General features: G+C 44.0%; 1 protein-coding gene across 3 annotated transcripts in view; it reads right to left on the bottom strand.

The window, feature by feature from the left end:
- Positions 1–270: 270 nt before the first annotated feature.
- Positions 271–27,792, bottom strand: part of LOC108925619 (voltage-dependent L-type calcium channel subunit alpha-1D-like) — an 80,582-nt gene continuing 53,060 nt past the window's right edge. The window contains exons 29-48 of one of the 3 annotated variants that reach the window (XM_029249664.1): positions 27,613–27,723; positions 25,445–25,528; positions 19,919–19,954; positions 18,645–18,773; positions 18,113–18,178; positions 17,880–17,971; positions 17,370–17,529; positions 15,138–15,265; positions 14,881–14,977; positions 14,244–14,346; positions 13,553–13,654; positions 11,532–11,662; positions 10,902–11,018; positions 10,230–10,609; positions 8,169–8,195; positions 7,239–7,370; positions 2,503–2,669; positions 2,209–2,330; positions 1,783–2,097; positions 271–1,265 (exon numbers count right to left, since the gene is read on the bottom strand). In XM_029249664.1, coding sequence (XP_029105497.1) covers positions 969–1,265; positions 1,783–2,097; positions 2,209–2,330; positions 2,503–2,669; positions 7,239–7,370; positions 8,169–8,195; positions 10,230–10,609; positions 10,902–11,018; positions 11,532–11,662; positions 13,553–13,654; positions 14,244–14,346; positions 14,881–14,977; positions 15,138–15,265; positions 17,370–17,529; positions 17,880–17,971; positions 18,113–18,178; positions 18,645–18,773; positions 19,919–19,954; positions 25,445–25,528; positions 27,613–27,723 — 2,796 coding nt within the window. In that variant the 3' untranslated portion in view covers positions 271–968. The remainder of the gene's footprint in view (positions 1,266–1,782; positions 2,098–2,208; positions 2,331–2,502; positions 2,670–7,238; positions 7,371–8,168; positions 8,196–10,229; positions 10,610–10,901; positions 11,019–11,531; positions 11,663–13,552; positions 13,655–14,243; positions 14,347–14,880; positions 14,978–15,137; positions 15,266–17,369; positions 17,530–17,879; positions 17,972–18,112; positions 18,179–18,644; positions 18,774–19,918; positions 19,955–25,444; positions 25,529–27,612; positions 27,724–27,792) is intronic. The other 2 variants (XM_018737701.2, XM_018737702.2) reach the window with 2 other exon arrangements.

Below are 27,792 nucleotides of genomic sequence, written 5' to 3'. Positions count from 1 at the left end.
AAGTTTTAAAAAATAACCTGGCAGCTAGTGCATTTATATGCATATTTAATAAACGCTGTAACTCTTCCCCGAGTTTATCTCTCTTATGACCATATAAACAAGTACAAGTGTCCTAGTATGATAATGCATTAAAAATGAGTGATATCCCATGTAAACTGGTGCGTTTACAGGCGGTCCCCGACTTACGATGGAGTTACGTTCCGCGAAACCCATCCTAAATCGAAAATATTGTAAGTCGTAAGTGTGTATTAGGTGCATTTAATATACCTAATACACACCTCTGCAGGACAGAGTGGGAGATGCGGATCACTGCCGAGAGAGTATCGCGCCGCATGTCGTTTGCCTGGGAAAAATCAAAATTCAAAGTACGGTTTCCACCGAATGTCTATTGCCAGCTCACCATCGTAAAGTCGAAAAAATCTTAAGTCGAACCATCGTAAGTCGGGGACCACCTGTACTATTATACCGTTGTACAGGTGTAAATTACTTGCTATTCAGTTGGTCTTTCAGGCCCGTGTGGGGATATGCTTCTTCCGAGTCATTTTTCTTGATATGCCTAAGAAGAATCGAGCAACTTGAGGTAATGACGCCATGGTGTATACGTGATTGTCATCACCTGCAGTACTCTGCTGTTCACCTGTATTTCCTGGGCTTTCTAACAGCAGATTCATGCGTTCCCTCAGTTTCACCGGAACCGGAGAGACAGCTGTCCCTGTGTGTCCCGCGGATTCGGCGGGAAAGGAGCCACCGCCGTTCCTCCACAGTGGACATGGCTGTAAACATACACGCGTGGTGCTCTCCTGCCAAGGGGACCTTACTGTGTCCCCGCAGCCTTGCGTCCATCCTCCCATCGACCTGCGAGTGCCTTTTTCACCCAGTTACCAAAGGCACTTCTCCTTTTGGGTAGCCGAAAGATGCACATGTTCAGCTGTGACAGCACACATATGCTATTTGTCTTTTAGCAAATGCTACAAATTTGTGATGCAGATCATTTCGTCTGCCAGGTCCTCCTCATACTTTTGGGAGGACTCTGGCTCCTCATCGCTGTACCCGCCAGAGGTGTCCTGGAAATCATATCTGTGGTGACCCATGGGGGATGTGGGCTCCCCAGGGGGGCCTGGCAGCACGGTGCCATTCAACAAGTGGCTGGCAGCACTTTCCATCTCATCGATAGTCATCTCGCATGCGTCCGCAATCTCACGCTTTGTTGCAGCCACAAAGTTAGGGTCCATGGCAAACCGTCCAAGCCCTTCGGATATCAGCACCTGCATTGCAGCAGAGCACAGGACATACCTGAGCTGATCTGCTAGGCCACACCTGGAATTCTGTCACTTTCAGCTTCATTATTATTACATAGGCTCCTCATGTCATGAACATTAATGTTACAAAATTTCAGAGAGCCTTTCTCAGTTTATATAGTGACCTGTTGCTACATATCCATGTGCACCTCAACTGGAGTATGGGTCTACCTCACTTTAACTCCCTTCTCTAGTCTTTACAGCTCAAAGTTTTCATCTGAAGGTTTTTAGTTACAATTTTTATGGAGTTCAAAGTTAATACATCAAAATAAAACTTTTACTTATTATGGGTACACTGTATCATCCAAGACTTTTACAGAAGCTAACTCATAAATAAAGAGGGACATCTGTGTTATATTGGATCTGGATCAATATCTGGATCATATTTTGGACCCCCACGATCCCATGGCACATTTATATGTCCCATAGATGAGGTCTACCAAGGGTGTACTGTTGTCTTGTACCTCTCAGCTGTGGTACTTACTGCCTCCACCAGACTGCTGGCACTGTCCCTCTTCTGTGAATACTGATGCCGGAATTCTGGGGGTATCTGCAGGTGCTCTAGGGCGTACGCCCGTGGCTGGCAGTCAGAATCCTCCGTGTACCAGGAGCTCACGTTCACGGATGGCTGGCTGCTGCTTGCACTCTCCCGGCTAGGCCTTTCCACCTTGATTAGGGGGGTGTAACAAGAATGTTCCTTTTTTATGGGAGTGGCAGGGGGTGTGGCCCAGGAGTGTATGGAGCGGGTGGGTGAGAGCCTCTGTGCAAGGTTTGAATCCAACCCAGCCACAGCCATCACCTGCATAAACAGGGCAAGAGAAAGGAAAGAGAGGTCATAAAACCCACAGGAAGCCCAATCTTGATGACATATGAGCGTGAGCTCTGAAGCATCGGTTTGCAGCAGCCCTACCTGATGCTGCATAAGGTGCAGAGGCAGAGCGGTGCGCTGAGGCAGACTAGGAGACAGTGGGAGCTTGTCTTGACTACTCTGCCTACGCAGGCACTCAAAGCTGAACGATGGCTTCTGGTGCGCTGAATAAAAAAATTGCCATAAAAACAGGAAAATACATTCCCTATCAAACATTATACTGAAAAGACAAGAAGTACTTTAATGAATTTGGATGGTTTGAAATGTCCTTGTCCTGCAGCCTGAACTGGGGAATGAGACTGCATAACGGGACTGCTGTAGTCTGCTGATCCTCACCTTGCTGTGTCTGTGGAAGAAGTCGTCTCTTTGGCGACTTGCTGGACTCGTGGTAAATGGAGGACTCGTCATCCTCATCCTGTTGCTCATCCATGTGATGGAAACCCTTAGGGGTTTCGTAGTCGAGGTCACTGTTGCTATAGGCCTCTAAGTACTCCTTAGATGACCTGCGTGCAATGCAAAATGCGCCTAATTTTACACTCACAATCCCATACAGAAGATCTCACATGATCTCAGGCCTCATACATATGCTTGAATTAACATTTGTTTAAGGACCAAAATCATGTTTATAATGAACACAAAGGTCTTTTTATGATACTTTCATAGTTTCTTACTGAGACTTTCAAGTGATCTTGTTTCACAAGCTGACTCATCATAAGTAAGTTTGGTTATTTTTAGGCAGGAACTACGGTGATTATATCACATTTCTCTGGAGGTGGAGGTAGACTTTCAGGTTGAAGGCTATGGCAGCTCTTGTCTTCTTCAGTTCCAACCATGACTAATCTTGAAAGGTCTTTTAAAACAACCACAGCTTTTGTATTTCAACCATATGCATCCCTCATCTTTACCACATTATTCTTTGTTAGCACTGACAGTCGTTTGAATGTCTTGTTGCTGCTTGTAAACTGTCTGTTTCCGCTTCATTATCTCAAGATTCCGTTTCAGATCTTTTCTCAGTCTCACTTAGCATACCAATGCTGTGTGTAAGCTAGCTACATATTGCAAACCCACCAAGTGATGAACCACAGTCCCATGGTGATGTTTGATAACTTAAGAAATGTTTCAAAAATTTAGATTTTGCATGTTTCCTGACCTTGGAATGTCACCTCACTGGTGGGGATGGAGCCTGAGCTGGTGCGGGAAGTTGAGAGATACCGTCTAGATATAGTCGGGCTCACTTCCACTCACAGCTTGGGTTCTGGAACCACTCTTCTCGATCGAGGGTGGACTCTCCACTATTCTGGCGTTGCCCAAGGTGAGAGGCGGCGGGCTGGTGTGGGCTTATTAATAGCCCCCCAGTTCAGCCACCATGTGTTGGAGTCTACCCCGGTGAATGAGAGGGTCGTCTCCCTGCGCCTTCGGGTCAGGGAACGGTCTCTCACTGTCGTTTGTGCTTATGCGCCTAGCGGCAGTGTAGAGTACCCGGCCTTTTTAGAGTCCCTGGGGGGCGTGCTGGAAAGCGCTCACACTGGGGACTCTGTCATTCTACTGGGGGACTTTAACGCCCACGTGGGCAGCGACAGTGATACCTGGAGGGGCGTGATTGGGAGGAACGGCCTCCCTGATCTGAACCCGAGCGGTGGGTTGTTATTGGATTTCTGCGCTAGTCGCGGTTTATCCATAACGAACACCATGTTCATGCATAAGGGTGTCCATCAGTGCACTTGGCACCAGGACACCCTAGGTCGGAGGTCGATGATCGACTTTGTAGTCGTTTCTTCTGACCTTCAGCCATATGTCTTGGACACTTGGGTGAAGAGAGGGGCTGAGCTGTCAACTGATCACCACCTGGTGGTGAGTTGGATTCGATGGCGGGGGAAAAAGCTGGACAGACCTGGCAAGCCCAAACGCATAGTGAGGGTCTGTTGGGAACGTTTGGCGGAGGCCCCTGTCCGAGAGGTCTTCAACTCCCACCTCCGACAGAGCTTCAACCAGGTCCCGATGGAGGTGGGGGACATCGAGTCCGAATGGACTATGTTCCGTGCCTCCATTGTCGGGGCGGCGGTTCGGAGCTGCGGCCATAAGGTCTCCGGCGTCTGTCGCGGCGGCAATCCCCGAACACGGTGGTGGACACCGGAAGTAAGGGATGCCGTCAAGCTGAAGAAGGAGTTCTATTGGGCCTGGCTGGCTCATGGGACTCCTGAAGCAGCTGACAGGTACCGACGGGCCAAACGGAGCGCGGCTCTGGCAGTCGCCGTGGCAAAAACTCGGGCTTGGGAGGAGTTCGGCGAGGCCATGGAGGAAGACTTTCGGTCGGCCTCAAAGAGATTCTGGCAAACCGTCCGGCGACTCAGAGGGGGGAAGCGGTGTTCCACGAACACTGTTTACAGTGGAAGTGGTGCGCTGCTGACCTCAGCTGAGGATGTTCTCGGGCGGTGGAAGGAGTACTTTGAGGATCTCCTCAATCCCTCCGACACGCCTTCCGTAGAGGAAGCTGAGGCTGGGGACTTGGAAGGGGACTCGTCCATTACCCTGGCTGAAGTTGCTGAGGTAGTCAAAAAACTCCTCGGTGGCAAGGCTCCGGGGGTGGATGAGATCCGCCCCGAGTTTCTCAAGTCTCTGGATGTTGTGGGGCTGTCTTGGCTGACACGCCTCTGCAGCATCGCGTGGAGTTCGGGAACGGTGCCTCTGGACTGGCAGACCGGGGTGGTGGTCCCTCTTTTTAAGAAGGGGGACTGGAGATTGTGTTCCAACTACAGGGGATCACACTCCTTAGCCTCCCTGGGAAAGTCTATGCCAGGGTACTGGAAAGGAGAATCCGACCGATAGTCAAACCTCGGATTCAGGAGGAGCAATGCGGTTTTCGCCCTGGCCGTGGAACACTGGACCAGCTCTATACCCTCACTAGGGTGCTGGAGGGTTCGTGGGAGTTTGCCCAACCAGTCCACATGTGTTTTGTGGACCTGGAGAAGGCATTCGACCGTGTCCCTCGTGGCATCCTGTGGGGGGTACTTCGGGATTATGGGGTTCGGGGCTCGTTGCTACGGGCTGTTCGTTCCCTGTATGACCGGAGCAGGAGCTTGGTTCACATTGCCGGCAGTAAGTCAGACCTGTTCCCGGTGCATGTTGGACTCCGCCAGGGCTGCCCTTTGTCACCGATTCTGTTCATTATCTTTATGGACAGAATTTCTAGGCGCAGCCAGGGAACGGAGGGTGTCTGTTTTGGTGGCCGCGAGATCTCGTCTCTGCTTTTTGCGGACGATGTGGTCCTGTTGGCTTCATTAATTCAAGACTTGCAGCATGCACTGGGGAGATTTGCAGCCGAGTGCGAAGCGGCGGGGATGAGAATCAGCACCTCCAAATCCGAGGCCATGGTTCTCAGTCGGAAAAAGGTGGATTGCCCCCTCCGGGTTAGGGGGGAGTTGCTCCCTCAAGTGGAGGAGTTTAAGTATCTCGGGGTCTTGTTCACGAGTGAGGGAAAAATGGAGCGGCAGGTTGACAGACAGATCGGTGCGGCGTCCGCAGTAATGCGGTCATTGTACCGGTCTGTTGTGGTGAAGAGGGAGCTGAGTCGTAAGGCGAAGCTCTCAATTTACCAGTCGATCTACGTTCCTATCCTCACCTATGGTCATGAACTCTGGATCATGACCGAAAGAATGAGATCGCGGATACAAGCGGCAGAAATGAGTTTCCTCCGCAGAGTGGCTGGGCGCACCCTTAGGGATAGGGTGAGGAGCTCAGTCACCCGGGAGGAGCTCGGAGTAGAGCCGCTGCTCCTCCGCATCGAGAGGAGCCAGTTGAGGTGGCTCGGGCATCTGTTCCGGATGCCTCCTGGACGCCTCCCTGGGGAGGTGTTCCGGGCTTGTCCCACTGGGAGGAGGCCTCGGGGCAGACCCAGGACACGTTGGAGAGACTATGTCTCCCGGCTGGCCTGGGAACGCCTTGGGGTTCCCCCAGACGAACTGGAAGAGGTGTGCGGGGAGAGGGAAGTCTGGAGGACTCTGCTCGGACTGCTGCCCCCGCGACCCGGCCCCGGATAAAAGCGGAGGAAGATGGATGGATGGATGGATGGATGGATGTTTCCTGACACTATTTCTGACATAACTGGTAACATTTCCATCTCTGAACAATTTCAATACTAAAAGTCTTATAACAGTCAATCACAAGAGTGTTTGCTGAGCTCCAGGCTGTTCTGCTGGACTCTAAAGCACTGTGGTTACTCTCTCACTGTACTCCTGCAACTTGGAATCTCAGATGAACACATCCAGCATGTACCGAAACTCCATCAAACCTTTCTCTTTTGTAATTCATTGTCTGTCGTCCAGTGAAAATGTTCCTCTTTTTACTAATTTTATTAATCGTATGAATAACTCCAGATATGAATTCAACAGAAAGCCGAATGTCGTTACTACACAGAAAAGATAACAGAAGACAGCATGTTGTACAAACTTTTTTTTTTTTTTTTTTTTTTTTACACACACCATGGAGTTCACCCAATCTGTAAGATTGTCATTTTTTGTTTACTGTAGCTGTCACTAATCTTATGGGGACATTTCTCACTGATTGTGCAATTTCTTTGAGCTAGATGTTGGCTGACTTATCATACATACCAAGTACAATGTGGTGACAACTTCAGAAAAAAATATTTTATGCATTCAGAGTTAGAGCTCCCATCCTGGGTGTGTCCCCTCCCCCTCCAGCCTTACGCCCTGTGTTTCCCGGTGAGCTCTAATGTAGTGTCGAGATCTTGACGCAATCCGCTTAGTGTTATGTATAATAGGAATTCCACCAGATGCTGTCAATATTTCCCAGTGAACATTCCAGTGGCTTCCAGGTCTCTGATGCATTCTGCAGTCTCCAGCGAACACTGACACTACGTGCGATTCATATCCGGTAGTGATCAACTATTGTTTTATTACAACCTGATCATGGAGCTATTTAGATCTGCTTTAAATGTTATGTTTGTATCCTTTTTGTTAGGTAATAATAATGCCAACATCAAGGTGAAATTAGGTGATTTATACAACAATAATAATCAGTGTGATGCCTGGCAGGAGAGCGGACATGGCCAGTACCTGTCTCCAGTCTCCTCACAGAACTCCTCCCCACTGTAGTATTCCCCTGAGTGGCAGTCCAGGTCAGAGCAGTCCCCAGAGGATGGCTCCTCTCTACAGATGGTGGGCTGCCAGCTTTCTCCTGTGTTCAACCTGAAGTATCAAGGGCAATCACTTGTCAGAGGTCAGAAGTCCATATCAGGGCCAGAATTAGAAAAAAAAAAGATGTGAAAGACAGGCCATGCCAAACGTTGCCATGCAAAGTAACCCAGAACAAACAAGCCTCAGCTGGCACAGACCTTCAAGCACATACCCAACTAAAACACACAAAGTCTGTAATTTAAAATGAATCACACTGAACTCCTGCAGACTGTTATCCAATTCAATTTCTCAAAATGCAAGTTTTATTAAGTTGAAACAGAATTACAAGAAAGGTCTATATTAATTGACCCATGAGTTCAGCCTGATTCCCCAGTACAATTTAAACTTTGGATGCTGAGGTCTGTAACTGCAACTATTTAATATCTGCAGAAAGATTCTTGTATGTTTCGCATGAAGAACAGCGAATGATCACGAGCTTCAGTTTGCAAGAGGGGCATTTCAAACCTAAGCTAACACTCCAAAGAACATGTTTAATGGTGTGATGCAGAGGAAGAAAGAGACTATACAGGCATGTGCTAAGTCTCCCCAACAAATACATGCATTCTTCTAGGGCTGAGTTTCATGTTTTTCCCCAGTGTAACCTGTTCTGTAAAAGCAGTTCATAACCATCAAAAGAAGAGCAGTGAATTCTTTAAGAACATGCACTACTTAGCTGGACTACAAGAATCATAGAATCTTTCTGGTCCCATTAGTGCCATCAAGCATGCAGTTATAAAGACATCTTAAATATCACAACACGGAAATATAACAGAATAGCTTTCTTAAGGCATTGCTCTGATTTTGACATACCTAATATAAGTCTCACAGTAGCGTGTCCTATTCCAAATGAAGAAGGGAAATGATTTTAATTGGGTGGGGAAAACACTGAAACTCAGAAGTGCACATGGAAACATCTACATCACCTGGAATATAAAACAAATGCAACAGAGCTCATTTTGATACGCTATCACTGATGAGAAAAAGGGAAGGTCTGCTTAGTCAGTATGTATATCTAGCAGTAGCCTCCAAAAAACTCCAGTTGCTTAACTTTTTGAGTTACATTTAAGTTAAGTTACTTTACAAAAGCTGTAGGTTTTAAGGTTAAGTGTGGTGAAATTCTAAAATTCACAAAAAGGGGCAACAGGTAGCAATATGGTTAGAAGGTGGCATAGTGGTAAGAGCAAGCACCTTGCAATGAGAAGTTCTTCAGTCTGAATCTCTGTTGCCACTGTAGTAACATTGGTCGATATGTTAATTAACACATTAAATTACCCAGTTAACTCCGCCGAGGGATTCCTTCGGGGTCCCCTGCCGGTCCCAAGCCCGGGTAAAGGAGGAGGGTTGGGCATGGGGCTAGCAACCCCATCCCATAAAAAACCCACACCGCTACAGAAACGTCAACAAGTACTCAAGACATCTCAGAGAGATGCCTGGAGAGCCCTTGTTGACGGCCTATGCCCCAAGAGGGGTAGTAGGCATAAGTAAGTAAGTAAGTAAATTACCCAGTTATATAAATGAGTAAATAACTTAAAGCAGCTGAGTACAGAAACCAAACACAGTAAATCATCTTGACCAAAGGATCATCGTTCTACTGTAATCAACAGCAAGTTTAAAGCAGAATGGACCCTGGCTAACAGCTGCAATGGCGAACATCCTTTCAACTAATGTCTTTTCCGGCTAATATCTCATTCACCACCTTACATCCTCTTAGCTTCCTGCCAGCCTGGCTGCCCCATGTGGTCCCAAAGTACCCCACATGCTTCACCCAGACTCCCTCCAGCCAATCAGCACTCAGCAGGCCTTGCCCTCAGCCAATTAGATTTATATATCTTTTTTATCAGGTCCTTAGTCAAGACAGACCCAATCAACTTCAAGGTAAGACTTAGGTATAAGAATGAATTTAGGTTTCCAAATTTTTATAACAGCATATTTTTTGCCACTTTAGTTTCACTTGTATAACTAGCATGTATTTTTGGTATTTTAAAAAATGGTAAACATTTGAAACGTTAGGGGGGACTTTGGATTCGCGCACGTTTAAATACGTTAACATCATTAATAATAACTTTATAAACCAATTTAACAACACACAGTGCCACTCAAAAGTCTAGGTAGACCTGCACAGAAGGGTGAAAGTAGAGCAACCCACAAGAGTCCTACATCTCTGGAGATTGCTGCAGAAGAGCTGATAAAACATTCAAGCTCGTTTTCTGTCCAGACGTGACAATCACATGCCTTGAGATAAAAAGCTTTCAAATTTTTTATTGGTACTGGATATGTTAAATGTCAATGTCAGACTAAGATAGCTTTGAAAATAGATCAGTGACAATAAATTCAAAAACTGTTTTTGGGCTCCTTTCATTTGAAAACTGAATATTTTAAAGGTGAATTGTTATGCTCAGGTATTGCCATGATCACCAACTGGCCCTGTTTTAGGACTATACTTGACATGATTAAAAGATAATAGCTGGCATTATCCAAAAGCAGATTTGTTTTAAGCATACCTGTGGTATTGGGCTGCATGTTGTTACAGCTTAGAGAAATGCTGAAAATCAAGTTAACTTCAGGATTCACTAATTACACACTGACATGGTCTAGAGCAAGTTGAATAAACAGAAGGTGAGTTTATACATTTGAATAGGGCTATATTGTTCAGAACGATTGATGTGTCAATAGTTCCATGTGAAAGCGCAAATAGTTACGAATCTCCTTGTCACTCTCTCTGCTGGGACACACTGAGCTCCTTTTAAACCTCCGAGTCATTATGGAACCGTGATGCCACACACATTGCTTCCATGGGCCTGCTCTTTCAAGCTCAGCTTAAAGTATCTTGGTCATCTAATCGTTTCAAGTAAATGAGCAAATGGTGGCTACCTTTTGGCGTGTGACCTCTGATATCTCTCATTCTCACTCCTGAAGTGAGAGCCCTGAGGATGGATCCCATTGGCGGAGATGCAATCATGGCGACTGTGGACCTTCAGGCTGGGGATGCTGGAGGCATTAGCGTTGTTCAGGTTTGCATTGGTTGATTTTGGGGACTTTAAGACGGAGTTGTGTCGGCGGTGGTGGTGGTGATTGTGATGAGTGTGGGACGAATCACCAGGCCTGCCTGGGTGGTCATGGATATCCATGGGGGCATAGGATGGGGACAGATGGATCTGGAGTGGGCGCTGGGTGGCATTGGTCTGGTATACAGAGCTCCTCTGGTCCCCGTTGACATGATTAATGTGATTGCCAAAAAGTCCCCCGTTCCTCTGTGTTCAGACATCAAGATAAAATCAAATGAGTAACAGGTTAAACTGAAGATGTCAGATCTGAGTCAAATTCACAAAATAAAAGGTTCCACAAGACTTTCCAAGAGATGGATGACATTCTATGCAGCACAATGAAAACCACAACATCACAAAAAAAGGCAGACAAACTCAGAATTAGCTTTCCACTTGTGAAAGGATAACTTGATCATAAAGGAAAATCGATTTTTGGTGCTGCGGAACCTTTTACTGCTGTCTGTCACATCCAGTTAGCATGAACGGATAAGATGGTTACCCTATAAATGTCCTCCTCGTCATCAGGGTTGAAGTCCACAAGTTCCTCATCTTGCAGATCACAGGATATGGCCCGGCGAATTTCGGGCCCAATATCATGTAGCGTTCGAAGCCCAGCCTGCCACCGTGAGAAGAAAAGAGGACCACTGAGGGGTGACTGGCAATATTACACTGGCTCAGTCGCTTTGCATCTGAAGTACTGCACTTTTCATATCTAGACATTCAAACTTTACAAAGCTACTGCTGGGGAATATAGATAAGCTCATGTTGTACGGTGCAATGTAAAATGCAAGAGAGATGTAAAGTTACACTGCCCTTACCACATTACATTTAAAGTCTGGTTTTGAAATTTTAGACAGTTGGCTTGACTTCCAAGAACCTTCGAGGAGCTTATCTTTGTGCACTTAAAATAGTATTACAGTAAGGGACAAATCACACCGCTAGATATTGATAACTTGAGATATTTTACTCCCACATATTCAAAGGAGGGGAGATTCACTGACAGTTCTTGAGAAGAGTAACAGCTTGCTAACCTTTTCGCTCGTAGAGATGGTGATAAGCTGCTACATCCACTGAGTGATGGAACCACTGCAAAAATCCCCCCCAGGCCCATGCCCTAATGAACACTCACCTGCAGAGCAATGGTAGTGTTCTTAGACGGATGCCGACCCACAAGACCCTGCTCCTTGCGTTTCTTGAATTTCCTAAAGTAGTCCTGTATCAGGAAGGTGGCATAGAACTTCCCCACGGTCACCTCGTCATCTGAGAGAACAGACCACACAAACCCTCCCTGCGTCAGGCAAAGGGTCCCAACCTCCAGCGCAAAGAGAAGGGCAGCGACTTCACGAAAGCCTCTGAGACTTGTGATGTGCCAATGTGTGGTACTAGGCCCTGAAGCCACCTTTGCACCTGCAAGGATCTCTGCATCTACATGCTACACAGATTTTATATTAGAGCTTTCTTATGAAAAAAAGCCATAGTGACATACTGTACCAGTGAGAGCTGGACTATATGAGAAACTATGCAAAACTACAAAAGAACATCACAAAGATCTCCAAGCTTCCTGGACAGACTATTCCAGCAGAGTAAGATGATAGGATTTAATAACTACCAAATAAGTATTACCCAGAGTATGTTAATTGTTCACATGTACAACTAGCCATGTTTTCCGTTTCTGTTCGGTGTGTTTATTCAAATTGCCTTTATTTTCCAGATTTTTCTGGCACAGTGGCTGACCCTCTAATGCTGAATGTCAAAAGTACAGATTTGAATGACAGCAAAAGACTGTTGGAGCAACAAAACGAGAGGACTGACTGTCTCCCTGCGACGCAGCTGCGTTAGACATATGACAAAAATGTAGCAGATGGATAGAGATGATAGAAAAGATAGCCAGCGTGGAAATCAAGCATCAGGACACAACACATCCATTCTTATAAAATGTATGCTGCTTTAAAATAATAATAATAAAAAAAAACAACATGTGAAATGACAAAGGCAACAACAGAGACACTCATCAATGATAATGGATAAGGCATCAATTTAATAACTGGAAAAGGTGAGAGCAGGAAATGGGACTAGTATTATGACACAAAGCGGTGAAGCACAAATGCAGAAGAATCATCACTCCACTATCTTCATGACATTTCTGCAACATCTACAACACAGCTATGGCCATTCTTTTTCATCCATGCTATCTATATGGCACTTCTTGCGTTAGGTGAGAATCTGCAGCTGACCCAGCCCGAGAAAAGTAAGACAACCATCTAGGCTCTACTAAGCATATCATGCAAGCTGGAAGCACCATCCAAGTGGAGGGATTGCCCAAAAGGGGTCTGTGCAATTTTAACAAAGCACGGGGAGGGAGCTCATCGCAGAGGCCACACGAGTTCCATGCCACCACCCTAAAACAGAACTGCTTCAGAATATTCATGAGGACAGAGAGTGCGTGACAAGGGACACGAGCTGCAGAGAGGCTCAAGCAGAGATAAACAGGATTTAGTGCAAAATAAGCATGCGGTGCTACTCCTGCTACCAGCCACACGCCATGCATGCTGGGAGATCTACAGCAGAGCACAGTAAACCAAGAACAGGCTTACAATACAGATACCACTGTCGTTTACAGAGGCTGGTGACTGGCATGTGACGTGTGTGCCTGTATGCATGTCTGTGCACGTGTGTGTGTGTGTGTGTGTGTGTGTGTGTGTGTGTGTGTGTGTGTGTGTGTGTGTGTGTGTGCGCGCGCGCTCGCACGCGCAGGTGCACATCCGTGCAGACTGTAGTCTGCTAGATGACAGGGAGCAGGAAACCAAACAACAGGCTGCCAAGCCAATGATTCCACACTGTTCGTATTTAAAAGGCAAACCAGCTGCTGGTATGCAGATCAGTGTGAAGCATCAAAAACAGGGCTGATTTGATCTTATTCACAGCACAAGCCATATTATGTGTGTGAGGCGTGGGTCCGTTTCTCAAGAAAAAGAAGTCCCGCCGATCTGATGGATTTGTCTTTTTGTATAATGATCTGATCGCAACCTCGCTGTAAAGACACACTTTTATGGGCGGAAACTATGTAAGTGTGCTGGAGGAATTCAAGATGTGGGGTGAAGTCAGACGACACCTAAGCAAAGTCAGACAACACAGCGCCTTCTGACTGACCGCCAGCAGGGGGCACTACTTGGTCCAGCAGCTTCATGCTGGTCCTCTTCCAGATGGTCTTGATGACAGCTCGGAGCTCCTCGTTGGCCTGCTCCAGGTTGCCTGAGGATACAGCCAGAAGACACTCTTTTCGAACACATCAGGTTAACCGAATCAGGTAGAAGGCCCGGACAAACACTCTTCAAGCAGAACCAGACAGCAGACACTTCAAATGGAAGTTGATAGCAAACACTCTGAATGCAAATAAAGCTTTAGATTAACCCAAATGGTGCACCTGAACCGGCATCGACCTGTTGATGCATGCCGAAAAGTCAAACACTGGGGCCCAGCGAGGACAGGGATCACAGTACACGCCCTACATGTCGAGCCAGTGGGTTCTCTGTCTCAACATGCAGCACATTCAGTGTGACTGGGGGTACAACGTGTGTGATAGTGGTTTTAATTGGCTGGTTGTCTATTCTTGTGAAACGCATCATATACATTCCTTGTGTCACAAACAAAGACAGGGGTGCCTACGGATCTTCATGAGCATTAGGTATTTCTTTTTTTAGAGATTACTTTGTCCATTATTCATTGGTCCAAGTAATCTCTGGGAAAAGAAACACTGAGAATTTTTTTTCCCAGAATATACAGTGAATATATTCATGTGGTGGAAAACTTTGGTCCCTTCTACCCTGAGACATTCACGTACCTTCGGTTTTGATCTTCAAAGCAGTCCTGACCAAGGCAAATAACGTTGCGTTGAACATGACAGTGCCATCGCTGTTTAAAGGCATGTTCATGGCAACAAGTCTCTGAAATAACAAGTTGATGTCATCAGGGTTGGGCAGAGTCTGCGTATCCAGACAACGGTGTAACCCTCAGACAAAATGCATAAATTGCAAAGTAGATTTTTAAGGCATTTTGCATCTTTCCTATCTTTCAGCCCCGAATATAAATAATGAAGGTAATTGATTTATGATACTCATTTTACTCTGCCCTGACCCTTATGACTTGGTAACTGCATTGCAGATGATGGGCTATGGAAACCACTTTGACTATAAGATAGAAAATAAAAAGACAAGAGTAGTGTAAAGTAGTGACCTTCTGCTAGAAAAACAATCAACATCCCATCAGTGTGTTCAACACAGATTACCAAGGAGATTACTGGTGTCACTGTCACAAGATCTTATAAATTACACTTTCCCTTACCAATCATTAAATCATTGGTTTTCAAAAAGCATTCTTCTCAAAGGCTTTAATGTTTCTCTCCATAATCAGCTGACAAACCATCAGATATCTGTGAAACTGAGTTTTGTATGTGGGTGACAGGGTCACAGCAGGGTCACCTTGCAGGCCACTCGGTGTGGACACAGCTTGCCAAAGCCCAGCGGGGGCTGGATCCGCCGCAGTAGTGTCACTACATCCAGGTGTTTGATCCTGCCCCTGCGAAAAGGGAACAAAAGCTCAGCAACCCCCTTGCTGACTGTAAAAAGTGCCAACACTGGGGGGGCTCCACAAAGCCTGCAGAGAAAGCTGAGCAAAAGCTCAATGACATGTTTCTCATGTTCAGTTTAATCTGCAGCTGCTATATAAACGTACTCACTTTGCCTCGGGGTCATACTCAGACCAGATCCTTTTAAACTCATCCAAATGGTGAGGGCCAAGGATGGACCAGTCACGTGTCAGATAGTCAAAGTTGTCCATGATAACAGCCACAAACAGATTGATGATCTACAAGAAAGAGAAATACAATATATTCCTGTGTCTTCAGATTGTACTATTGCAGTTGATGTTGTTTATTTCTGTACATAGTCCTGTGTTCCTTTCTGATTGGCTTTTACGTTGCTTAGTCTGCAACAGGGGAATTCTGGGGGGATCAAGGGGCAACCCCTCTAGCCATTGTGTGGAGTAGGGAGGCTTAGGGTGACCTGGGGGAACTCTCCAGTATTCAGCAGGCTGCCTTGTACTGTCCGTGGTTGTCCTTGTCTTTACTGCAACTGAAAAGACATCTACGCAGTCAATAAAGGGCATTTTCCTGGAACCCAGTCTCCTGAACCTGTCTTCAGTCGCTCCATGGGAGGATGCTACAAGTATTGTACTATATTTTTTGCATGTTTTAATGTTGCTGTTTGTTCTTATATGTTTCCACTGCCCTCCTTTATACTTCCCAACCCCCAGTGTTTAATATTGTAGGAAAAGGGGATGGGGTGGCACAGTGGCACAGCAAGTAGCGCTGTGCAGGACAGCAGGGGTTTGATCCCCACTCAGTCTGTGTGGGTGTGCTCTGGTTTCCTCCCACAGTCCAAAGACATGCTGTTCAGAATCACATATAGCGTGTGAGTGACAGAGAGAGTGTGTGTGTTCCACTGATGTATGGATGAGTGACCCAGTGTAAGTAGTGTATCTAGCAGTGTAAGTCACTGTGGTGAATGAGGTGTGTGGGCTGATAACACTACACAGGGTTCATTGGAAGTCGCTTTGGAGAAAAATGTGTACTAAGTGAAATAATGCTATGTATGGACTTTAGTAGAACAATTCATTGTGTTTGTCAAATATATATGACAAAACACTTGTTGATTTAGCTGACACTTTTCTCCAAAGCGACTGACAATATTAAGGATACAGTTATTGCATGCTTACAATTACTCACACATTTACACAGCTGGGTAATTTTACTGGAGCAATTTTAGGGTTAGTACCTTGCTCAAGGGTACTACAGCTAGAGATTGGGATCAAACCTGCAACCTTTGGGACCAAAGGCAGCTCTAATCACTATGCTACCATCTGTCCATGTGTCCCTGCCCATGTATAATGCCCACCGATTTATGTTGTTTGAAAAATAAGGAGTTAAAGATAACAGCCCAAAAAAAGTGGGGGACTGCCTGTGGAAATTTCTGGAAGTTGTTATTTACAATGAATTGAAACAGCTGAGCGCTGTACTTATTCATTCCTTCACTGGGCATGACGGCTTAAAATTTCAAAAGGATTTTATATCTTTCCAATCTTTCAGTCAGTCAGAAATACATGATTTTTAAAGAAAGTTTTTATCCAAGTGATAACACTGAAATGATCGATGTGGATTGAATGATGACATAGTATGATAAGACTAAGGATAAGACGTGATTAAGTTGAAATAAGTCAAATATTAACTAAAGTATGTTTTGAAAAACTAAGCAAACAGAGGGTAACCAGAGGAATGTGGCAACCCTGTTGCTGGGAAATAAACTGTTCCTTGGCTGCTGTCTCGTTTTAGAGTGTCTCATCTGGATCCCATTTGTATAATTTATGTACCACATTCATTTATTCTTTCATGCCTGCAACTATGTCTCTCTTTCTCCTAATGTAATGCACAAATTGTATTTTCTCTGAGATGTACGTCGCTTGGAGAAAAGCGTCAGCTAAATGAATAAATGTAAATGTAAATTCTTATTCATAGTTTTTTTCTTTTCTCTTACATCCTTGTGTGTTGCACACACACGTTTTCGGAACCGCTTGTCCCATACGGGGTCACGGGGAACCGGAGCCAACCCGGCAACACAGGGCGTAAGGCCGGAGGGGGAGGGGACACACCCAGGACGGGACACCAGTCCGCCGCAAGGCACCCCAAGCGGGACTCGAACCCCAGACCCACTGGAGAGTAGGACCTGGTCCAACCCACTGCGCCACCGCACCCTCCTCGTGTGTTGCCTTGTTCAGTAATATGTTGATGTCCTGAAGGACAAAGCTGCTAGGACACAAAACAAATTTCACTGAAATCTGACAATAAAGTTCAATGGTGGCGTATTGCATTGTAAAGGTCACAGGCTGCCAGATCGGCGGAGGCCAGAAAACACACCAGGAAGGCGCAGAGCATATAGAAGCTAATGAAGTAGATGATGGCGAAGCTGCTGCCGCACGTGCGCTCTTCTCCGGGGTTGTAGTCGGATTCCGGGTCACACAGTTTGCCATGTAGACAGGCCAGCATGATCTCCTGCCAGGCCTCACCAGTAGCACACCTGCGAGACAAGAGCGTACAGTCTCACAGAGACCACTGCCAGTCTTTGAGATCATGTGAAGGCCACTCCGAGACCTTACAGTCACACAGATTATAAGAAGGCGGTATGATCATAGTAGAAATACATTGGGACCACACCAGGACTTTATGGCGTAGCAGAGATTGCACCGGGAGCACAAGAACACTTTACTGAGCTGATCTGTTAAAAAGTAACTTGCTCCCACCCAAACCTAGTAACGAAGGGAATTTACCATATACGTAACTTACAAAGCAGCTACTGCGCACACAAAATGCCCTGTAATGCCCATCTATTTATCTGGTTTAAAAAATAAGAAGTTGAAGATAACAGACCTAAAAAGCAGGAGGACCGCCTGTGGAAATGTCTGGAAGTTGTTATTTCGGTTAATCTGTGTACCATCCACCATGGCGATCTTTCCAAACACCTGAGGAAATCGAGTCATAGTTTAGTTTATACAAAAATACAAGTTTACAGAGGATGTAATAAACACTCTGAGTTTAAAATCATAAACATGTCCAAAAGGTATACTTTCAATGTGCACAGCTTTCGTGCCTCGCTGACTTACCTGCATGCCAATGACAGCATAGATGAAGAACAGCATGGCTATGAGAAGGGCGACGTAGGGCAGAGCCTAAAAGATTACACACATTATGAGCAACAAGCAAAGCTCATTGCAGACATACTCAAACACAATCTGGTAACTTCATTTTCTGTGGGCCCTTTCTGATCCAAATAAAACTGGGATTAAATTGCTCACATTTATCTCTGTGTGCTTAACTGTGCGTGCGTAGGCATGTGTCAACCTCTTCTTGGGAACAATTTTCAGGAAATTACTTTTTTGGGGGGAAAAAAAAAGCCAAGTTCGTCAAAAAAGAAAAGTGTATTTTTAGTTTGGTAGGATCGTGAGAATGAACATGTCTCAAGTAAGAAAAACAAGTATGTGTAATATCATGGCTGTATATCATGTGTGCTTTTATCTGACAGAATCGTGCAATTTTGTCCATGACAACCTACAATTTTCACTGCACCCAATGCCCTCTTTACACACTAACCACAGACAAGCAGCGCAAATAGCACACCCTGCCCCGTCTGCTGACCTGGAAGGACTTGATGAATGTCCACAGGAGTGTGCGAATGCCCTCCCCTCTGCTCAACAGCTTGACCAGCCGCATCACCCGGAAGAGGCGGAAGAAGGTGATGGATATGCGGGCGCTGTCCTCGGTGTTCTGTAGGAAGGTGACAGCCCGTCATTGTCTAGGCAGAGGCAGCGTGGTGTTGGGAGATGAGGAACCTGGCAGTGCTTTAAATGTGTCACCAGAGATGTAGTACCATGGGGGATTTGGATGGGGGGAGGTGACATCAGCTAAGAGTTTAGTAAAAACCTCATAACTGTGGAAATGCAAAAAAAAAAAAAAAACCAATCCTGATTCAAAGCGCTCCTCCATTTTAGAGTATTAATATTAGGAATATTAATAAGATTCCAACGGGAGACAGCTGGTAGTGTAGTGGTTAGAGTTGCTGCCTTGAACCCAAAGGTTGTATGTTTGATCCCCACCTCCAGGTGTAGTACCCTTGAGCAAGGTACTAACCCTAAAAAATTGCTCTAGTAACATTTCCCAGCTCTGCAAATGGGTAAAATAATTGTAAACACCTTAATGTTGTAAGTCGCTTTGGAGAAAAGCATCAGCTAAATGAGTAAACGTAGGAATATATTGGTATATTCACCAGACTTTCATTTTTTTGGACTGGAAAAACCATAATTTACCTCTTAACATCTGAAATAAATGCTTTAAGTTACTAATAAATACTAATAAATGAGAGGTGGTACTAAAGAGAAGGAGGGTAAAGAGGATGGATTGGTAGCTTGTGGTGCAGGGACTGATAAGCAGCATCTGAGACTTGCTTTAAAGCACTACCAGGTGTTGTGCATCAGGCAACAGGCGGGAGAGTGAAGGGGCAGGTGTGCAGGGTGGACGGCATGCCGTTGAAGTAGCCGCACTTGCCCCGCGAGACGCAGAACAAGCACAGCTTCCTCTGTCCTCGGACACATGCAGCAGCGAGGTCAGAGAGGACGCCCGCATCAGGGATGGGGAGCTCGACTCATGCACCGGGGTGCGCGACCCCGACCGGGCTGTCGGCACTAAGGACCGTAGCCACGCGGCTATTCCGGGAACCATTCTCCTCATGGATACCAAACGCAAAGGGGACGCTGACACAAAACGAATCATGTAGAGACAAAACGAAAACTGTAGAGTGACAACTCAAATCAGACTTAGGTCGAGACAGCTCGTTTTCTGGAGAGAAAAATGAACGGGTGAAAGATACAGACGAGTGGAGGCAGGCGGACGTGGGACTGGGCGCAGCATCTTACCCCTGCCTCTGCCTCCAACATGGGAGGGTCTGTTGGCTTCAAAATCGAAAAGCTGCATTAAAGACTACAACAGGACTAGCACTTATCTCTGTTTCCTAATCCACACACACACACACACACACACACACACATTAAGACACACATGCATGTCCACACAGAGTTTGCCTACAGCAGACACTTTACCTCAGGGGTTAAACAGCATACATAGTGCATGCATCTGTAATGCTAATGACCCTTCCCTTCCTCCAAGTGATAGATAAGTATATTTGTAGACTCACAAATGCTAATAAGTGACCTATGTTGTCATTTGTTTGACAGTACTTCACTATAAGATCTTATAAACTGTGTTACATAAAGGGGGGGGGGGGAGAAAAAAAAAACTTTGCAATGATGTGCATATGCAACCACAAGACACTGGTTTTTCTCAGCTACTGTGGCCCAGGTAGTCAAGCATGCTTTAGGCATCACAACGGACAATGCGACATTCACCAAGCAACAGACACGCAAGACATCTGATGGACGAAACAAGCTTTTGTTCTTAAACCGAGACACAACATGCAAATCGGACACGCTTCTTTATCAGATGACCTCAATGAGAAAGTGCCACGCCACGGGCTGTCAACGCGCCAACGCGCAGGCCATGCAGCTGAGCTCTCTCTACACACCTGCTCCCTGCACATCAGCTCCTCGCTGAGTTACAAGAGCTCAGAGCAGGGAACAAAACAAGACACAAAGAAGCAGAGTTCTCAGTGTAACAGACACATTGTTGAGGGGAGGAAGTAATAAACAGTTTTTTTTAGGGGAAGCAACCTGCATGAACTATGCAAACAAGTCCATGTGACTTGGTGTATTACAAAAGCCTGTAGAACTACACAGTATGGCTGGCACCAAGTAACAGGAATTGTAAGGAAAAAGTAAAAATAGTACAAATTTCCTGGTGGTGGAAGTCATTAAGATGTCCAAATAAATAAAACGACACCTAAAAGTGATTTCGCAAGTTCGATCATTAAGGATCAATGAGAGTAATTCTTGATTAAATGAAGAATAATAAATTAGAATAAATGAGGGTGTTTTTTCTGTCAAGTTGAAAGGTTGTAGGGATTATATATGTACACATTATATGTGTATATATAGTGCTTTTACCCTGTGGTTTAGTGGTGGAGCCAGGATTTTGAGCCCATCCTATGGTACGGCAAATGAAGCACATTTGTAACACTCAATTAAAAAACAACTTCCTTGACAAAAAGGGGACAAAAAAATGCTCAAATGACCTTACTCCTTCACTGTTCTCATTATTGGGTCTAACGTAAACAAATCACGCACACAGTCTGAAACCGGTTGTCCCAAGTGGGGTCGCGGTGAATCTGAGCCTAACCCGGCAACACAGGGCGCAAGCCTGGAGGGGGGAGGGGACACACCCCGGGGAGGACGTTAGTCCATCGCAAGGCATCCCAAGCAGGATTTGAACCCCAGACCTCCCAGAGAGCAGACACAGGCCAAATCCGCCACACCACCGTGCGCCCCAAAAACAAATCAAGGATTGCCAAGTTTCCAAAAAATAATCAAAGTAAAACCTGGAAATTTTTCCACCTGACATAACAGACCAACATTAGCCATAGTATCTGCATCCAGATCTCAGCTCTACTTCTTAAATTCATACTCAGAATTGGAGATGTCTCAAAATTACTGAAGAACTAGAATCAGCCAATCTCAAAAAAGAATTAAACTGTGGTTTGAAACAAGCCGGTATTGCTGCCTACTTCAAAACCAAATATGGCATTTTAGAGGTGATAACTCACAATGAGGTTATATGGAAAAGCACCACCAACCATGGGTTTACTAGTACTCCGTATTCAATCTTTCTGCTGCAGGGTTCAAGAGCTTGAAATTCATTGTCATTGTTTGTGGGGAAGCAGACAGTGATGGATGGGAAGAGAAGAGGGTTCAGCCTCACGAGCACTGACCAGAGAAGCATGACGCTTAAGGCCGGGTGTCATCTGATGTCGACGTATGACAGCACGGAAAGGTGATTACAGAAAAGGATAGTGGGGTTTTGGGTTAACAGCCTTACAAATCATGCAGGCCTGCTACAATGCAGAGGCCAGGGCTGGTTTGGGGTTGGGCACAACTGCAACAGATAGCATGCGATCGAACTGCAAACAACAGACTGAAATATTCATCAGAACGTGAGATTAGCTGACAAAGCCCTGCACCATACCATCTACAAAGGAACAGAAGTAATTTAGCAGAGGACAAATAAGACAAACTGTCCAATGTGGTGAACATCCTCTCCACTTATCTGACAGGCCTTGAAAACGGATGAGATTGACAAACATGCACAGGCGTACACGCGTCAGAGATGGTCCAAAAGCACCTCTGCAGACACCCATACACGGTAAAAGGAACAACGTGACAGAGGTTGCTGAAGATAAGGTCTTCGTTTGAATAACATGATAAAATTGAAAAACCAGTCAGTCAGCTGATCTAAGCTCCTGCAGAGCATTTGAAAACAAATGTCACCATTTGCATGCTTAAACTCGAATGACATTTATTACATTTCAAATTGAGGTATATTATAAATGTGCCTGCCTTCCTTTATGGGTCCAATCATATCACCTGCTGTCTCCAGGTTTGATTTGTCAGCCATTATGTACATTCAAGGCTGGACTCAATAATAATAATAATAATAATATGCTATTTTTGGACTCTTTGCAACCGTTTTTGTGTACAGATCAGACTAACCCAACCTCAGGCAGTGTATTCTGGCACATCTATATATGTGATGGGGGAGCTGTCTGTCTTCATTCACAGGAAGTTTAACTGTTTCATTTTCATTTGAAAAGGTTGCATTGTAGGCCTATGAATTTCTGCTACTGTTATTTTCTGTTCTTTTACGCGTAGCAAACCAATGGGTGCACAGTAGAATTTGTACTGTACTCTTTACATACTTCCTTTCCATTATAGGCTCAGGGCAGTTCTAGTCTTGTTGTGCTGAACAAAGCTAAAGCCATATTTAAAGATTTCCACATTTAAAAGATGACTAGAATTTTCAGAGAATAAAACAGTCACTGCATCACCTCTTTCTGAGGAATTCCAATGAATTCATATTTGTAAAATGTCTGTATTCTGACAGGTAATCGTTTCTCTGTGAAGGTGTTTGTCTTTTTATTTCATACTTCTCAAATTCAATTTAAAAAAAGTCTTTAACACAGGAATTCATGATAAGCATTTGCCATCAAAAAATACATAACAATACATATAACACATCAACAGTCATTCAGACACCTAGTGAATTTCTTTAAAAATATATACCACATACTGAATAAGCATTAGAAAATGCAAATCTGATAATGATGGTTTACGGTGAGTATGTTAGTTGACCTCAAAGCATTTGTTAATTGTACAGCTGGAGAATGAACAAAGTGGCAGGTACATGGGTAGGACTTTCAGAAAGGGGCGGAATTAAGACTCATTGCTCTGTAAATCTCTTCCGTCGCAACAAGCAAGTACCCATGCAGGAAAAATCTTCACTGTCAATTCAGATTGGTCATCCAAACTTTTATTGTCTTGCAAAATACTATTACATGTGAATTTAACTAGCTATTTGGAAGTAATATTGATTCATGCAAACGCACAAAACTAATTTATTCTCGGAAGTACTCTCATATGTTTGCTGTGGACTAATGCAGAACCCACACACTGAAAAAGAAATAGGATAAACATATTCTATTGAAGCACTGAAGTTTCGCTAAGTAATTCAAAAGAATAAAATAAACACTGCTTTTGATGACTTCAGCTTAAAATATGATTACATACAAATGCTATACATATTCAGTATATTGATATATTTATTGCTGTCATACAAGTAATGAAGTGTACAAAGTAAAATACACTGCATTATAAAATGTTTTGCATTTTAAGAACAGAAATTGTGTTATGTTTTCATAAAAACAGCTTGAAAATACAGTCAGACTGTAATTTGCACGTGACTATAAAATATTGGATGACCAAAAAGGTATGCAGCATTTAGGGTGTTTATGTAAAACTTAAGGGAAAAAAAAAAAAAAAAAAAAAAAAAAAAACTGTTGAAAGGCAGATTACTCCTTTTTTTGTTATACTTGCCTCTACAAGTTTCTAGGGAACAGAATAAATGAGAAATATTAGACATCTGAATTCTTAAAAGGTCATACTACCTTGTGTCATAAGCAGATGTATGTGAGGAGAAAACATCATGTAAAACTTAATAACAGAAAAATACAAATATAAATAACATAAATACTGTCACTAAAACAAAAAAAAACATACACATGGAACATTTGTGAATATTGTCCTTACTTGGTGAGCATTCTATTACTCGAAAAAAGGCAAGGATTTAAAAAAAAATGCCCTAAACATTGGTCAACGTACATATAGATGCCTGTAAATATGTGCATAGAAGCAGTTATAAGGTTATTAGTTTAAATATCTAAAAATGAAGGATGATACTGTACCACATATTTGATAAATACACCCATCCCTCACGTTATGTGATCATGTACAATGAAAACCTACTATAATCACTTGTGATAATGTATCCTCTTTTCTTCTTAGAACAGGCTTATAATTCAGTACAATGGCATAAATATCTGCAATGCGGTCATTTTCTTCATCACAAATAGAGAGATGGGATATAAATGTGGCTCATTTTAGCCTTTTCAGAAAGTAAATTGCAAACAACAATTAATGTGTGAAAATTGTGCTTCTATTGGTGGTATTTACGAAAACAGTGACCAATGAGACCGATGGGAACAGAGGGAGTAACTGAACTCTTTCTGGCAGGGTCATGCACCCACCTAATGCCTAGGAAGGTTTAAATGAAGGGTGATGGGGATATTCGTTAGTAACCCTACACAGCTTGTCTAACAGTAAGTCCAAGTGCTTTGCAGAGTTACCACTAAAAGACAAGCTAGAAATAATGCTTTATATTAAATATGCTACTGTTGTTATTGTCATACCAAGAATACCTTTTATTTTTTGCTTTATAGGTAATTTTAAGTGATGCATTTTTGCCTTGGAAACTATTATATTTTTCCTATAATAAATAATTTGACAGGCTCACAATAGGAACTCACCTAATAGACTGATTAAGTGAGGGATGAGTGTACAATGAATATCTTCAACACACAAATTTTACACATTTCCACAAAATATGGTCTTGCAATAATCACTCAGTGTTTTCATTATTTTTGCATTGAAAGATGGCAAATTGAGTTGATAATTGATCTAACAGCAAAGAATTTCACCAAATTCTAATGGAAATACATTCAAATCATAGTCGTGTGTGGAAACAAGTTTGTCTTGTTCTGTCCTTGCACAGAAAAATATCTGTTGTAGCCTGAGCCAAGAAATAACTGCAAAGGTCAGGATGTGAGATGGCAATGCTATCTGGGGAGTAGGCTCAGCACTCACTCCTATACTTCTCATGTTATTGCAAGACCTATACTTGAAGAGGGAGAAAGAGTCAAGGACGGAAAGATGATTACTTACATTAACTTCTGTGATAGCAATGTCTACGACGCTACCGACAACAATTAAGGCATCAAAAGTGTTCCATGCATCAGCGAAATAGTGCTGTGAAAGCAAGCCACCAGAGAGAGAAGAGAGAGAGAGAGAAAGCAATAGTGGGGAAAAAAGCAGAGAAAAAGGGAAATGGAAAAAGATTCAGTTAATGAAACATCAGGGCAAAGAAGTTTCACTAGAGCTCGGAAGCACTAGTGCTGTAAAAGCACGGCATCGTCCAATAATTCTGACTTGTTCTTAACATCTCAGCCAAAGAGAGCTACCAAATGTCTACAGAAATCACTTGCTGCTGAAAGAAAGAGTGAAAAAAAAATGAGCACGATTATTAAAAAACAGAAAACATTTTGGGACCTGTAGACAAGTAAACTTGTTAATCTAAGCAATATACAGATTTAGATCATCTCTCACAGCCACAGTGCTCCCAGGCCTGAAACTGTAGAAGCTTCTTCCTACAAGTCCTCAGTGGACCATAGGGTCACCAGAAAAGTGAAGACAGGAAGGGCCCCAGAAGGTGACGCAGACAGGTTTAGACCAGTGACTTGTCCAAGACAGAGGACAGGAAGGACACAAGCAGATGGGGTTGTACCGGTGGCATACTCACATCCATCTCACCAAGCAGGATGTCTACTATGCTGCCGATCACCACCAGGGCATCAAACACGTTCCAGGCGTCGCAAAAATACCCCTGATTGGAGCCAGGCCCCAGGGGGCAGGCAAAGGAGTAGGGCAGGAGGGGACGGAAAGGTCAAACGAGCAAAACGGGAAAGTTTGGTACAGCAAAGGGAAAGGACAAAGCTCTTTGGGCATGCATTTCCTTAACCTTGTTGATTCACCCAAAAATCGCGTTTAAGGCAAGTAAGTGTATTTACACTCTTGCATCAATTACAATGTAACCAGGCATGTGTGTGGGTTTTAATGCCAAAATATTGCAAATGCTGAATCTGAAAAGAGAAATTAACGATGTCAGATGCCTTACGCAAAGCTTGGAACTGTTATTCTGCCACGTCTTTGTGTGAAGAAAATTTATAGGGTAAAATTTCTTCAACATACAGCACAAAAAGAAGGGAGGGGGCATAACAGAAAGCACAGAATGGACAAGTCACTTTAGTCCTATCAAAATAAGAATTTTGCTTCATGTCACTGGTATGTTCTTTCAGCACAAACTCAGTACTGCCGAATGACACATCTCTTAAGTCAAAGTAACTACAAAAATGTGGTTTGCAAATACTACGTTCGATCGCTGCTGTGTAGAATCTCTGAAACAGCTCCAACATTGCATCAGCTAAAAGGAAAAAAGGAAATAAAAGGTTCAAACTTTTATACCTGCAGTTCGCAAATATTGTCCTGGCAGGTTGCAGCGGTACCATTCAACTGAACTGGTTATCCTAAGAGAAATAATTTGGGCTTTTTTTTATATGTTCGGTCATATTGACCCAAAGACCATACATACAATCCACATATACAGTGTATAAGCAGTGAGACCCCTACTTACAAACTTAATTAAGACTGAGTGTCAGTCGGTCCATAAGCTGAATGTGAAATGGAGTGGGGCAAGGACTCGTCATAAATTCTATTCTTCCCTTCTATAATTCTCAATTCAGCTACAGCTGGTAAGAACGGTGGTTTTGGACTGAATGACTACTTCAGGAATCATGTGTTTCTACCTGCATCTCTCTGTTAGTGAAATTGGCTTTGGATCACTTTGAGATGTTATGCCGCTTTGGAGGAAGGTGTCTGCTAAATAAATAAATGTAATCTAAATGACAGCTCCACCTTTCTGATGGGAAGAGAGCAACAAACTCACTCGCTCTCTCCCGCAAGACAGCTTGCAGCAACCAGACAGACAGCCCTTTCCTCTGCTATTGCAAAATGGCTCATCCATCTTCAGCATCATCATCATAACTTGCAATACGTGAAGATTAAATCACATTTTAGAAACATGCATTCCAAAACTTAGATAATTCCAAAGCTTCTTCAAACTTTTTCAAGACTCACTTTTTCCCGCAAACTTTTGTGGGCATAGTTCATCTAATATGTTTGATGAAGCAGAGCACTGCAATGTTGGGCCAGACGAAGTTCGTTTCTATGCACTCAGCTACGGGAGCACACCTGGCTCACAGAAAGCAGCGGCATACCCGTGGTTTGAAGGCGATTAACTTCAGAATCATCTCGACGGTAAAGACTCCAGTGAAGACCATGTTGAGAATGTCCATGGCGTAGTTAAAGAGGGGGGACTGTCCATGATGCTGGTGGGACAGAAGAACAGAGTAAAGTGTGGACAAATGACCAGACATCAAGAGAAAATAGTATGTGCA

Source organism: Scleropages formosus, chromosome 2 (assembly GCF_900964775.1).
Source record: "Scleropages formosus chromosome 2, fSclFor1.1, whole genome shotgun sequence".
Classification (NCBI taxonomy): domain Eukaryota; kingdom Metazoa; phylum Chordata; class Actinopteri; order Osteoglossiformes; family Osteoglossidae; genus Scleropages; species Scleropages formosus.
The sequence above is the reverse complement of the archived record's forward strand: the minus strand, read 5'-3'. Positions and strand labels throughout refer to the sequence as shown.